Below are 13,693 nucleotides of genomic sequence, written 5' to 3'. Positions count from 1 at the left end.
CAGTTTCTAGAGTAGGTTACGTGGTCGGCACAACATTATGGGCTGAAGGGCCTGTAATGTGCTGTAGATTTCTATGTTCTTATTTATTGGCTGTAGCTTTATTTTCATCTTTTCTGATCCATGCTCTAGGACACCAAGATCCTTCTGTATCACCAAAACCCACCAAGTACATCGTGTACTGCATAGCTTTTATTTTTCCTACTAAAAAGGACGATACCACAATTTCCACCATACATTTTGTCACCTCTTACATCCTCTTCACAACTTGCTTTCACACCAGTTGTGTCACTGACAAATTTAACACCGTAACTTTATCCAGGCCAGTTGTACTCGTTTTAAGACACACTGAGACACACAAGCCATTTCATCCTTCTGACCAGAAAAGTACCATTTATGCGAACTCTTGGCTTTTTCTGTTAACTATCCTGTTTTCTATATGAAACATTACCTCTTCTGCCAGTAAATTTTATTTTCACAGTAATATTTGATGTGGCACTTTATCAGTTTATCAACTTGCAGACTTGTACCATTTGTCCCACTTTGTTCAGTTCAAGCAATAAGCTGACTTGAATGTGTATTTGATCTGAATGGTTGCCTTGACAACAGTACTGTGGCTTCCTGACTTTCACATGACCAAGTCCCACTGAAAAAGATACTTACTTTGCCCAGTCAGTTTGTTTACATGCAGTACATACATTCATATCTGCATCTAGCAAAGAACAAAATTCCCTCGTGGTTTTTGATAGTTTTTTCACAGAAATGCTAATTTTACACATGATATTCAGTGTGAGCCTCAGTGAGATCAAGTGTAAGTGTACAGATAACTGCTAAATCTCAGAGGATTCCACAATTAGCAATTTGCAGGTTATTCCATTCAGTGATGATTTCTCCAATTCCTTCCTTCGATTGGCTCTTAGTTTTAGTTACCAGATTTATAGCTTTAGACAGTTTCTGAAGGCACTGGATTAAAGTGAGTGCCTAATATCGTAACTGCCTCAGTGAGTAGATCAAATACCTACCAATAAATGAAATACCACTGTTCAAATTAATTTCTACATACTAGTTTTCTTTCTTGAGTAAATCGCCCTGTTCTGCTCATTTTCTCCTCTTTCCGCTGCACTATAATATCATTACCGCAGGGGGAAAAAATCTCCATTTGCTTCAAGTATGCATTAAACAATCCTGCGTCTTGTCACAATTTAACCTTCCAATATATCCAGCCATACTCCAGTCTACCATTTTCCTCAAGTATCATTTACCTGAACAACCTGTTCATGTAATTTGATGTCTGGACGCAGTGCCACACTTTCAGTTTCCCCAAACTCATTTAGCGTCACGTCCCATACTTTTTGCAGCCTTGCCAATGACTCACAAAAGGCATCAGCCACTTGACACAGTATTAACAGGTCAACTCTGCATTGAGTGGAGCTACTGTCCCACAGTGTCCCCATCTGGGTTCAACCCTGACCTTGGGCACTGTCAGCTTCAGATCCATCTATATATCATGTGTAGATCAAAACAGACATTTCTGTTAACAGCCAACACAATCTACGGCAGCCTGCAAGTGTCGCTATGCATTCCAACACCAACACAACATGCCCACAACGCTCGGCAGAGCAAGACAAAACACACAAGCAACTAAACAACTACAGCAAAACAATCCCTGTTCCTCCCTCCCACACACACAAACAAACCGTTGCCCAACCCCAGGACAGGCCTCTGGGCCTCCAGCGTCCAGTGAACTTGTAGATTCACAGACACTGGGCTTTGTTTTCCCCATTGGATTCGCAGTGGACTCAGGGCTCTGTGTGCAGTTTGCACGTTGTACATGAAGCAAAGTGGGTTTTCTTCAAATGCTCCTTTTCCTCACACACCTCAAAGTCAGACAGGTTGGTAGGTTATTGGACATTGTAAATTGCCGATAGATGGTTAGAATATGGGGAGATTTGAATGGAATGTGGGAAGAATTTAAAAATGCAGTTAATATAGTGTTAATGTAGACTGTTGTTTGTCAAGGACTCCATTGGCCAAAGGCCTGTTTCTGTGCTGTGTGACTCTGTGACCATGAGGTCGCAGGCTTAAGCAACAGTGATCGTCTTGTGTGAATATGTTCACATGGGGAAATTTTAAGGCCTTAGCAGGTAAAACGTAACAAAATCATAGATTCTTTTATCTCAGACAGGACCTTGTTAGGCCCAGCATTTCTGTCTAAGGAATTAATTCAAATTATCACACTTTCCACATGGCTTACAACTTGCTTCCTCTCGATCTATCTGCGGAGGCAAGGGGAGACTCTTTCCATCCACTCCACAAGATTCATTCCAGATGCCAGCAACTCATTATTCCTACATCTCCCATCTGTTTCCTTTGCTGATGACCTCGAATCAATGTCTCAGGTTACCTAACCTGCTGCCAATGATGACAGACTCTCCCTGTCATTAAAAATACCTCACCCCAAGTCCATAGAGTGATCTAATGTTACAGAGGTAACAAACCATGGCCTTTGGAATGAAAAATTAATCTTGAATGGAATTTGCCCTCTCAGGTTGAGTTGGAGTCATGGTGAAGGCAGCAGTTCAGAGTAACATTCTTGTTGGAAGCTCCACATTCTCCTGGTTTTCAGGGAAAGTCCACGAGTCGAACACAAATGTACCAACTTTGTTATCAGCTGCTGATAAGGTGCCCTTATATAGAGTGAGCATCTGTGGGCTGCACACAGATCTCCTGGAAGAACACAGCAGAAACAGGTGAGAGGAGCCCTGATGCTCACTTTCCTCCACCGCAGCGAGCTTGCCTGCTTATCCTTTTAACTACTGTCTATGGACAGCTTCACTGATCAGGCAATTGGTCAATGCATAGAAACTAAAGAACAGCTTTCTATGTTTCTGTAATGTTACAGGGTATAATTAACTGGGAGTTTGATAGGTTCTTCATTAGTATGGGATCAAAGTTTATGGGGAGAATGTAAGAGAACGGGGCTGAGAGAGAAAATAAATCAGTTTTGACTGAATGGACGAGCAAATTCGATGGGACAAAAGGCTCAATTCTGCTCCTGTGATTTATGGTTTTATTACTGACACGTCACAGGCTAGATGTATAGAGGATACTTTCTCTGGCTGAAGAGTTTAGGATCCCGGGGTGGGGTCAGAGTTTCAGATCAAGGGGTGTGCCATTAAGGACATCAAAAAGAAGGAATATTGTAAATTAGAGGTCAGCAGGACTTTGGAAGTCTGGAGGGCTCAGCCCCTGAGCTCATTCAAAGCAGATACGGATATATTTCTGGTTGCCATGGGAACCTAGTGATATTGATACAGTGCAGGAAAATGGTGGTGAGCTCAATGATCAGCTTTGATCTCAATAACTGAACAGGTTCAAAGGGCTGGATGCTGACTTCATGTATAACAAATAGAGTTCAGAAGGGGGCAATAATACTCGGGTAGATTTTCCATCTGGGTTTAAACTCTGGAATAACTTTGATCGTTATTTTTTTTTCCATAGATTGACTGCAAAGGGACATAGAAATAATCTGCCATACTCAATATCATTTGAGAACACCACCATGTTTCCCAAAGCAATCCTCCTGCTTCTGGCTGCTGCCTTTCTCACAGGTATGAGATTCAAATATTCCTGTTCTCTTATTCTGAGACGATGACTGGGTTTTATTGCCATTTCCAGTCTTCAAAGCTGGTTCTTGATTGACCTTGGACGCACTAGCTTCACTTCACTGATGTGCACCTGATTTTAGCTCTGATCTGAATTCTGGAGCCCCTTGCATTGTCCATTCCTCCACACATCGGCTCCTGGGTGCAACTTGTTCCTCCCCTTACTGGGTTTGTTGTAAGTCCCCGTTACAAATAATCAAAGACCTGGGATTTTACTCAATGACTCATTCAGCTACAGTATACCCCCAAAGAGGAGTGATCAGCAAGATACAGAGTGAAGTCTTGTTACGCATCATTTGGTTGAATGAACAGTAGATGTTGCGGAATGTTTCTGCTGTGTTCCTACCCTGATCACCTCAAATTTTCCTTCCCATAGGCTGTCGGGCTGAGAGCAATGGAGATCAGGTTCGAGATGCCTTCTGGAATTACATCAGCCAAATGACTGAGGAAGCCCAGGATAGTGTCGAGCTGATCCAGAGCTCAGAAATCGGACAGCAACTCAAGTGAGCATTTGGGGTTTTAATGGGTACTAAGAATAGATCAGCAACGTCTATTGAGCAAGGAGCTGGCCAGGCATGCCTTAGGACTGGAGCACTGCAACAGTCCGAGAGGTTCTTTACAATTATTTTATAGAATCTGATCCCCACCAACATTATTGTCCAGCTCTATTTGTTAATTGACCAGTTTAAGATGCCAGTGAAGTCTCAACTATGGACACAGATTTCCTTCCCTTAAGGACATTATGGACTTCTATAATAACACAGTCAATCTGCTATAACAAGAGTGATATCTTGAATTCCAGATGTATTATTTATCTACTCTAATGTAAGTGTTTTTCACGAGGAGCTGAATTCATTATTTCAGATTAATCGTCATGGTTTTGTAGATTGGTTTTACCAGGAACATAACCACTGTGCTGTAATATTAAAGTGAAGGTTCCTCAGCAAGTTTAAAAACAAACAAGAATGAGAATAAATGATAAAAGGGGTAAACTCATCAGGGCTTGTGGAACAGATACCCAGCAAAACTTAACAGATAGGTAATAATAGATTGAATGAAAACTATTGTGTGACTCACATCCTCCCTCTGCAATGAACATCTACAGTTATCCTTAGAAGATTTTGTGATCCAAAATGTCCTTTAGAAGCTCTCCTTTCCAGTGTACATTTGTTTCAGAACCAGCCTTGTACGTAGCTCTGTCTAAATGTATCTCTTTCCTGTAACGAGAATAAGAAACAACTGTCTCTTCTTTTCCAGTCGCCTTATTCAGGATAATCTGCAGACTGTCAATGACTATGCTGAGGATCTCCGACAGAAGTTGGCTCCTTACACCGATGGTCTTCATGAGAAGATGACAGTCGACATTGAGAGCCTTCGCCAGCAGATAAGAGAACAGCTGGAAGACCTGAGGGAGAAACTTGCTCCCTTTGCTGATGGAGTTCATCGGAAGATCAGCAGGAACATTGAAGAATTTCATCAGAAGTTGACCCCTTTTGCTGAAGACCTGGGCCAACAGCTGCATAAGAATGCAGAGGAACTTCGGCAGAAGTTGACTCCCTTTACTGAAGAGCTACAGGCCAGATTGGAAGTGAGCACAGAGAACCTGAGGGAAGTCCTGACTCCCTATGCTGAGGAGCTCCAGATGAAGATTGATGAAAACATGGACACCCTCAGGCAGGATGTGGCTGCCAAAGCTGCTGAATTCCGCTCCAGGTTTAATGAGAATGTCCAGGAGCTTCGCAATAGCTTGGCCCCCTATGCCAAGGATCTCCAGATCAAGATGAACCAACAAATTGGAGAAATGTCCCAGATAGTTGAACCATATGCCGAGAAGCTCCAGGCAAAAGTCAATGAGCATGTGGATGTTCTGAACCAAAGGCTGAACCCTTACATCGTCGAACTGAAGGCTAAACTTAACGAGAACATGGACCAGAACCTGGGCCCATTCATTGAAAATTTCAACACCAACGTTAACCAGGGAATCGAGGAGTTCCATCAGAACCTGGCTCCCTACACTGAGCAGCTGAAACAAATCATCAGTCAGAATGTGAAGGAGATGCAGGAGAGACTTGTCCTGAATGGAGGCAATGTTCAGCAGGATCTTCAGACCCAGCTCACCACTTTATGGGGCAACTTCTGGCAGCATCTGCAGAACTAATTGAGATGTAGAATGTGGCTCTATCAAACTGTGTGTCAAGACTCAGGGGTCCTCTTGCTGTCTCAAATGGTAATATGTCAAAATTATTTATTGTTTTTCGACTGAAAAGTATTAAAATCAAATACTGAAATTTTGGAGTGTGAACTATAAAATACCTGCAATAAAACTTTAATATCTGAGAAGTTTTACATGGTCAAAAATAGTTATCACTAGAACTATGTAAATCATACTGCACAAAACAAAGCAATTCATCCAACCCACTACATCCCATTTTCCCACACGTTTCCCCAATTACTGCAAATATCTCTGACAAGCATTGGTGCAACGCAATTTTTGGAGATACTTATTGAAATCACACCTGCCCTATTCTGCCATATCTTTGATGGAAATCTGCTCCTTCTGCAGCTTGGACAGCCTTCATAAAGTCTTTCGACCATACTTAACATCAGTAATTCAATCAGTGTTTCAAAGATTCTAACATAACTTCAATCCTGTATGTATTATTGAACAGGTCATTTCAGCAGGCCACTGAACCTGCTAACTTCAATGTCTGGAGTGCAAGATCCGTAAGACATAGGAACAGAATTAGGCCATTTGACACATCAAATCTGCTTCAGCATTCAATCATGGCTGATTTATTTTCCTTCTCAACTATTCCACTGCCACAATAACATAATTTGGTCAGCCAGGCTGTTTTCAACTGCAGCATCTCAGTATTCTTCATGCTCACTTTCATTCCTGATTGCAACTCAATTGTTTTTCTGCGGTTTCCAATGAAACAGTGATTTCCACTGCTCATTGGAACGTAAGCTGCGCCTCAGTTAGGAGCTGCTGATGAATACTTTCTTTTAGATTTCACAAACTAAGCAATCTCTCAGTGCATCATTAAGCCCATTATGGAAGGCAGTCTCTTCAATTCAGCCACCCATGCCAAAATGGGCTCCCCTTCTTTTTGATTCTGCTTATGAAACCTAAAGTGTTCTGCAATAAACAATGGCCTGGGTTCTCAGTGTTCCTGCATCACTTTTACAATAGCGGCAAAACTCAGACTTGATAGTTTGGTCGGAGCAGTCAAACGTCGAAGAAAACTGTATGCCTTTAAACTCAATACATTTAGCAAAACTGGCACTCGCTTCTCATTGGCTATTTCATTTGCATCAAAATACTGTCCCAATAGTTCAGTACATGAGCCATTTGAGCAATCAAACTCGTCAATCTTTCCGAAGCAACCAGCCATTTCTGATTTTTTAATGCGTAGTATCACTCGCTACTCACAGTTTATGATCCCCAAGTTCTTCCGTTTACTCCATTTTAAAAAAACCTCGATCGTGTGTTCCCTTCCGAAAAGCACGTGCTGGCTGCATTCGCTTTAAATTCGGCCGTCTCTCCTCACGTTGGGGTGGGTTTTCACTCGACGGTGCACCTGCTGTGTTTACTTTATTTTGAACGGCCCGCTACGCTTAACAGGTTGGTAGAGGTCTCGGGTTCGTTTTAAAATACCTAATCAGCACCGTTATGTTTTCTAACTTCAAAACTTGAAGTAATTCAAAGGAAGATACAGAGTCCGAAATATAGGTCTCGCTTTGCCTTTAAGCGAGGCGCTCTTGTATCACGTGATAGCGTGATGACAGTTACAATTAATGCATTTTTACATGAAACCGTAATTAATTATTTAAACGAACAGGATTACTTCATCAAACTGTATATATCATTTTATATATATGTATATATATATATATATATATATATATACACACACACATACATACACACATATATAACAACACAATTATTTAAACGAACAAAATACTTAAATCAAACTATATATATATTTTTGTATGTATATATACACACACACACAAGATTACTCAAGTATAATTGAAATATTAAATACAAAACAATCAAGTCTCTAGGTGCAATTAAAAGGTCAGAGAGTGAGAGTGAATGGAATTGGAGCAAGTGCAAACAGAGTTTCTGGATGCATATAATCCAGTGTAGCAGAAAAGAAGGCATTTCGAGAGAGACAGATGCAGATTTATTTATCACATGGTCATCCTCCATTATTTGCGTTAACACCCAACACAACCCAAGGGTGTGCTGAGGCAGCCTGCAATTGTTTCCACGCATTCCATCACCAACATCACTGGCCCAATATGTTCCAATAAATAACACAAGGAGCAACGACAGCAAATTAGAAGAGACAATAGCAACAAAACAAACCCCTTTTCTATCCATCTCAGTGTCACCAACTGGGTTCAACCCTGAACTTAGACACCGTGAGATTCAGATCCATCTATGTATCACTTGTACTTCAAAACAAATGTTTGCATTAACAGCCAACACAATCTACAGCAGCCCGCAAATGGTGCCATGCATTCCAACACCGGAATCAGAATCAGGTTTATTATCACTGGCATGTGACATGAAATTTGTTAACTTAGCAGCAGCAGTTCAATGCAATGCATAATCCACAGGGAGAGAGGAAAAAATAAATTAAATAAAAACATGATAATAAATAAACAAGTAAAACAATTATGTATATTGAATAGATTATTAAAAAATGTGCAAAAAGAGAAATACTGTATATTAAAAAAGTGAGGTAGTGTCCAAAGCTTCAAAGTTCAGTTGAGAATAGGATGGCAGAGGGGAAGAAGCTGTTCCTGAATCCTGAGTGTGTGCCTTCAGGCTTCTGTACCTCCTACCTGATGGTATCGGTCAGAAAAGGGCATGCCCTGGGTGCAGGAGGTCTTTAATAATGGACGCTGCCTTTCTGAGACACCGCTCCCTGAAGATGTCCTGGGTACTTTGTAGGCTAGTACCAATGATGGAGCTGACTAGATCTACAACCCTCTGCAGCTTCTATCGGTCCTGTGCGGTAGCCCCTCCATACCAGACAGTGATGCAGCCTGTCAGAATGGTGTCCATGGTACAACGATAGAAGTTTTTGAGTGCATTTGTTGACATGCCAAATCTCTTCAAACTCCTAATGAAGTATAGCCACTGTCTTGCCTTCTTTATGATGACATCAATATGTAAGGATCAGGCTAGATTCTCAGAGATCATGACACCCAGGAACTTGAAGCTGCTCACTCTCTCCACTTCTGATCCCTCAATGAGGATTGGTATGTGTCCCTTCGTCTTACCCTTCCTGAAGTCCACAATCAGCTCTTTCGTCTTACTGACGTTGAGTGCCAGGCTGTTGCTGTGACACCACTCCACTGGTTGGCATATCTCACTCCTGTATGCCTTCTCGTCGCCACCTGAGATTCCACCAACAATGGTTGTACCGTCAGCAAATTTATAGATGGTATTTGAGCTAATACCTAGCCACACAGTCATGTGTATACAAAGATAGAGCAGTGGGCTAAGCACACACCCGAGGTGCGCCAGTGTTGATCGTCAGCGAGGAGGATATGTTTTTACCAATCCGCACAGACTGCAGTCACCAACCTAACATGCCCACAACGCTCGGCAGAGCAAGACAAAACACACAAGCAACTAAACAACTACAGCAAAACAATCCCTGTTCCTCCCTCCCACACACACAAACAAACCGTTGCCCAACCCCAGGACAGGCCTCTGGGCCTCCAGCGTCCAGTGAACTTGTAGATTCACAGACACTGGGCTTTGTTTTCCCCATTGGATTCGCAGTGGACTCAGGGCTCTGTGTGCAGTTTGCACGTTGTACATGAAGCAAAGTGGGTTTTCTTCAAATGCTCCTTTTCCTCACACACCTCAAAGTCAGACAGGTTGGTAGGTTATTGGACATTGTAAATTGCCGATAGATGGTTAGAATATGGGGAGATTTGAATGGAACGTGGGAAGAATTTAAAAATGCAGTTAATATAGTGTTAATGTAGACTGTTGTTTGTCAAGGACTCCATTGGCCAAAGGCCTGTTTCTGTGCTGTGTGACTCTGTGACCATGAGGTCGCAGGCTTAAGCAACAGTGATTGTCTTGTGTGAATATGTTCACATGGAGAACTTTTAAGGCCTTAGCAGGTAAAACGATACAAAATCATAGATTCTTTTATCTCAGACAGGACCTTGTTAGGCCCAGCATTTCTGTCTAAGGAATTAATTCCAATCATCACACTTTCCCAGCGGCCATACAATTTGCTTCCTGTCGATCTATCTGCGGAGGCAAGGGGAGACTCTTTCCATCCACTCCACAAATATTCATTCCAGACGCCAGCAACTCATTATTCCTACATCTCCCATCTGCTTCCTTTGCTGATGATCTCGAATCAAAGTCCTCAGGTTACCTAATCAGCTGCCAATGATGACAGACTCTCCCTGTCATTAAAAATACCTCACCCCAAGTCCATAGAGTGATCTAATGTTACAGAGGTAGTAAACCATGGCCTTTGGAATGAAAAATTAATCTTGAATGGAATTTGCCCTCTCAGGTTGAGTTGGAGTCATGGTGAAGGCAGCAGTTCAGAGTAACATTCTTGTTGGAAGCTCCACATTCTCCTGGTTTTCAGGGAAAGTCCACGAGAACACAAATGTACCAACTTTGTTATCAGCTGCTGATAAGGTGCCCTTATATAGAGTGAACTTTGTTATCAGCCACTGATAAGGTGCCCTTATATAGAGAGAGCATCTGTGGGCTGCCATACAGATCTCCTGGAAGAACACAGCAGAAACAGGTGAGAGGAGCCCTGACGCTCACTTTCCTCCACCCCAGCGAGCTTGCCTGCTTATCCTTTTAACTACTCTCTATGGACAGCTTCACTGATCAGGCAATTGGTCAAGGCATAGAAACTGAAGAACAGCTTTCTATGTTTCTGTAATGTTACAGGGTATAATTCACTGGGCATTTGATAGGTTCTTCATTAGTAAGGGCATCAAAGTTTATGGGGAGAATGTAAGAGAATGGGGCTGAGAGAGAAAATAAATCAGTTTTGACTGAATGGACGAGCAAATTCGATGGGCCAAAAGGCTCAATTCTGCTCCTGTGATTTATGGTTTTATAATTGACATGTCACAGGCTAGATTTATGGAGGATACTTTCTCTAGCTGAAGAGTTTAGGATCCTGGGGTGGGGTCAGATTTTCAGAGTAAGGGGTGTGCCATTGAGGATTTCAAAAAGAAGGAATATTGTAAATTAGAGGTCAGTCAGTTTTTGGAAATCTGGAGGGCTCAGCCCCTGAGCTCATTCAAAGCAGATATGGATATATTTCTGGTTGCCTTGGGCACCTAGTGATATTGATACAGTGCAGGAAAATGGTGGTGAGCTCAAAGATCAGCTTTGATCTCAATAACTGAACAGGTTCAAAGGGCTGGATGCTGACTCCATGTATAACAAATAGAGTTCAGAAGGGGGCAGTAATACTCGGGTAGATTTTCCATGTGGGTTTAAACCCTGGAATAACTCTGATCGTTATTTCTTTTCACAGATTGACTGCAAAGGGATACAGAAATAATCTGCCATACTCAATATCATTTGAGAACACCACCATGTTTCCCAAAGCAATCCTCCTGCTTCTGGCTGCTGCCTTTCTCACAGGTATGAGATTCAAATATTCCTGTTCTCTTATTCTGGGACGATGACTGGGTTTTATTGCCATTTCCAGTCTTCAAAGCTGGTTCTTGATTGACCTTGGACGCACTAGCTTCACTTCACTGATGTGCACCTGATTTTAGCTCTGATCTGAATTCTGGAGCCCCTTGCATTGTCCATTCCTCCACACATCGGCTCCTGGGTGCAACTTGTTCCTCCCCTTACTGGGTTTGTTGTAAGTCCCCGTTACAAATAATCAAAGACCTGGGATTTTACTCAATGACTCATTCAGCTACAGTATACCCCCAAAGAGGAGTGATCAGCAAGATACAGAGTGAAGTCTTGTTACGCATCATTTGGTTGAATGAACAGTAGATGTTGCGGAATGTTTCTGCTGTGTTCCTACCCTGATCACCTCAAATTTTCCTTCCCATAGGCTGTCGGGCTGAGAGCAATGGAGATCAGGTTCGAGATGCCTTCTGGAATTACATCAGCCAAATGACTGAGGAAGCCCAGGATAGTGTCGAGCTGATCCAGAGCACAGAAATCGGACAGCAACTCAAGTGAGCATTTGGGGTTTTAATGGGTACTAAGAATAGATCAGCAACGTCTATTGAGCAAGGAGCTGGCCAGGCATGCCTTAGGACTGGAGCACTGCAACAGTCCGAGAGGTTCTTTACAATTATTTTATAGAATCTGATCCTCACCACCATTATTGTCCAGCTCTATTTGTTAATTGACCAGTTTAAGATGCCAGTGAAGTCTCAACTATGGACACAGATTTCCTTCCCTTAAGGACATTATGGACTTCTATAATAACACAGTCAATCTGCTATAACAAAAGTGATATCTTGAATTCCAGATGTATTATTTATCTACTCTAATGTAAGTGTTTTTCACGAGGAGCTGAATTCATTATTTCAGATTAATCGTCATGGTTTTGTAGATTGGTTTTACCAGGAACATAACCACTGTGCTGTAATATTAAAGTGAATGTTCCTCAGCAAGTTTAAAAACAAACAAGAATGAGAATAAATGATAAAAGGGGTAAACTCATCAGGGCTTGTGGAACAGATACCCAGCAAAACTTAACAGATAGGTAATAATAGATTGAATGAAAACTATTGTGTGACTCACATCCTCCCTCTGCAATGAACATCTACAGTTATCCTTAGAAGATTTTGTGATCCAAAATGTCCTTTAGAAGCTCTCCTTTCCAGTGTACATTTGTTTCAGAACCAGCCTTGTACGTAGCTCTGTCTAAATGTATCTCTTTCCTGTAACGAGAATAAGAAACAACTGTCTCTTCTTTTCCAGTCGCCTTATTCAGGATAATCTGCAGACTGTCAATGACTATGCTGAGGATCTCCGACAGAAGTTGGCTCCTTACACCGATGGTCTTCATGAGAAGATGACAGTCGACATTGAGAGCCTTCGCCAGCAGATAAGAGAACAGCTGGAAGACCTGAGGGAGAAACTTGCTCCCTTTGCTGATGGAGTTCATCGGAAGATCAGCAGGAACATTGAAGAATTTCATCAGAAGTTGACCCCTTTTGCTGAAGACCTGGGCCAACAGCTGCATAAGAATGCAGAGGAACTTCGGCAGAAGTTGACTCCCTTTACTGAAGAGCTACAGGCCAGATTGGAAGTGAGCACAGAGAACCTGAGGGAAGTCCTGACTCCCTATGCTGAGGAGCTCCAGATGAAGATTGATGAAAACATGGACACCCTCAGGCAGGATGTGGCTGCCAAAGCTGCTGAATTCCGCTCCAGGTTTAATGAGAATGTCCAGGAGCTTCGCAATAGCTTGGCCCCCTATGCCAAGGATCTCCAGATCAAGATGAACCAACAAATTGGAGAAATGTCCCAGATAGTTGAACCATATGCCGAGAAGCTCCAGGCAAAAGTCAATGAGCATGTGGATGTTCTGAACCAAAGGCTGAACCCTTACATCGTCGAACTGAAGGCTAAACTTAACGAGAACATGGACCAGAACCTGGGCCCATTCATTGAAAATTTCAACACCAATGTTAACCAGGGAATCGAGGAGTTCCATCAGAACCTGGCTCCCTACACTGAGCAGCTGAAACAAATCATCAGTCAGAATGTGAAGGAGATGCAGGAGAGACTTGTCCTGAATGGAGGCAATGTTCAGCAGGATCTTCAGACCCAGCTCACCACTTTATGGGGCAACTTCTGGCAGCATCTGCAGAACTAATTGAGATGTAGAATGTGGCTCTATCAAACTGTGTGTCAAGACTCAGGGGTCCTCTTGCTGTCTCAAATGGTAATATGTCAAAATTATTTATTGTTTTTCGACTGAAAAGTATTAAAATCAAATACTGAAATTTTGGAGTGTGAACTATAA

The 13,693-nt window shown here is 42.2% G+C and overlaps 2 protein-coding genes across 2 annotated transcripts; both read left to right on the top strand.

The window, feature by feature from the left end:
- Window positions 1–3,550: 3,550 nt before the first annotated feature.
- On the top strand, window positions 3,551–5,970 carry LOC140185472 (uncharacterized). The gene is made up of 3 exons (XM_072238808.1): window positions 3,551–3,608; window positions 4,039–4,165; window positions 4,920–5,970. The coding sequence occupies exons 1-3, from the start codon at window positions 3,560–3,562 to the stop codon at window positions 5,818–5,820; spliced, it is 1,077 nt and encodes a 358-aa protein (XP_072094909.1). The 5' UTR covers window positions 3,551–3,559; the 3' UTR covers window positions 5,821–5,970.
- A 5,312-nt stretch (window positions 5,971–11,282) lies between these two features.
- LOC140185470 (uncharacterized) lies at window positions 11,283–13,693 on the top strand. Its single transcript, XM_072238806.1, has 3 exons — window positions 11,283–11,331; window positions 11,762–11,888; window positions 12,643–13,693. Exons 1-3 carry the CDS (start codon window positions 11,283–11,285, stop codon window positions 13,541–13,543), a joined length of 1,077 nt encoding a protein of 358 aa, XP_072094907.1. The 3' UTR covers window positions 13,544–13,693.

Source organism: Mobula birostris, chromosome 20, assembly GCF_030028105.1.
Source record: "Mobula birostris isolate sMobBir1 chromosome 20, sMobBir1.hap1, whole genome shotgun sequence".
Taxonomy (NCBI): Eukaryota; Metazoa; Chordata; class Chondrichthyes; order Myliobatiformes; family Myliobatidae; genus Mobula; species Mobula birostris.
This window is presented reverse-complemented; position numbering and strand designations above follow the sequence as displayed.

Bases quoted from the DNA above. Each gene is read 5' to 3' on its own strand.
- LOC140185472 (XM_072238808.1), top strand. From the start codon at position 3,560: ATGTTTCCCAAAGCAATCCTCCTGCTTCTGGCTGCTGCCTTTCTCACA. The intron at 3,609-4,038 runs GTATGAGATTCA...TCCTTCCCATAG, and splicing joins GGCTGCTGCCTTTCTCACAG to GCTGTCGGGCTGAGAGCAAT. The intron at 4,166-4,919 runs GTGAGCATTTGG...CTTCTTTTCCAG, and splicing joins GAAATCGGACAGCAACTCAA to TCGCCTTATTCAGGATAATC.
- LOC140185470 (XM_072238806.1), top strand. From the start codon at position 11,283: ATGTTTCCCAAAGCAATCCTCCTGCTTCTGGCTGCTGCCTTTCTCACA. The intron at 11,332-11,761 runs GTATGAGATTCA...TCCTTCCCATAG, and splicing joins GGCTGCTGCCTTTCTCACAG to GCTGTCGGGCTGAGAGCAAT. The intron at 11,889-12,642 runs GTGAGCATTTGG...CTTCTTTTCCAG, and splicing joins GAAATCGGACAGCAACTCAA to TCGCCTTATTCAGGATAATC.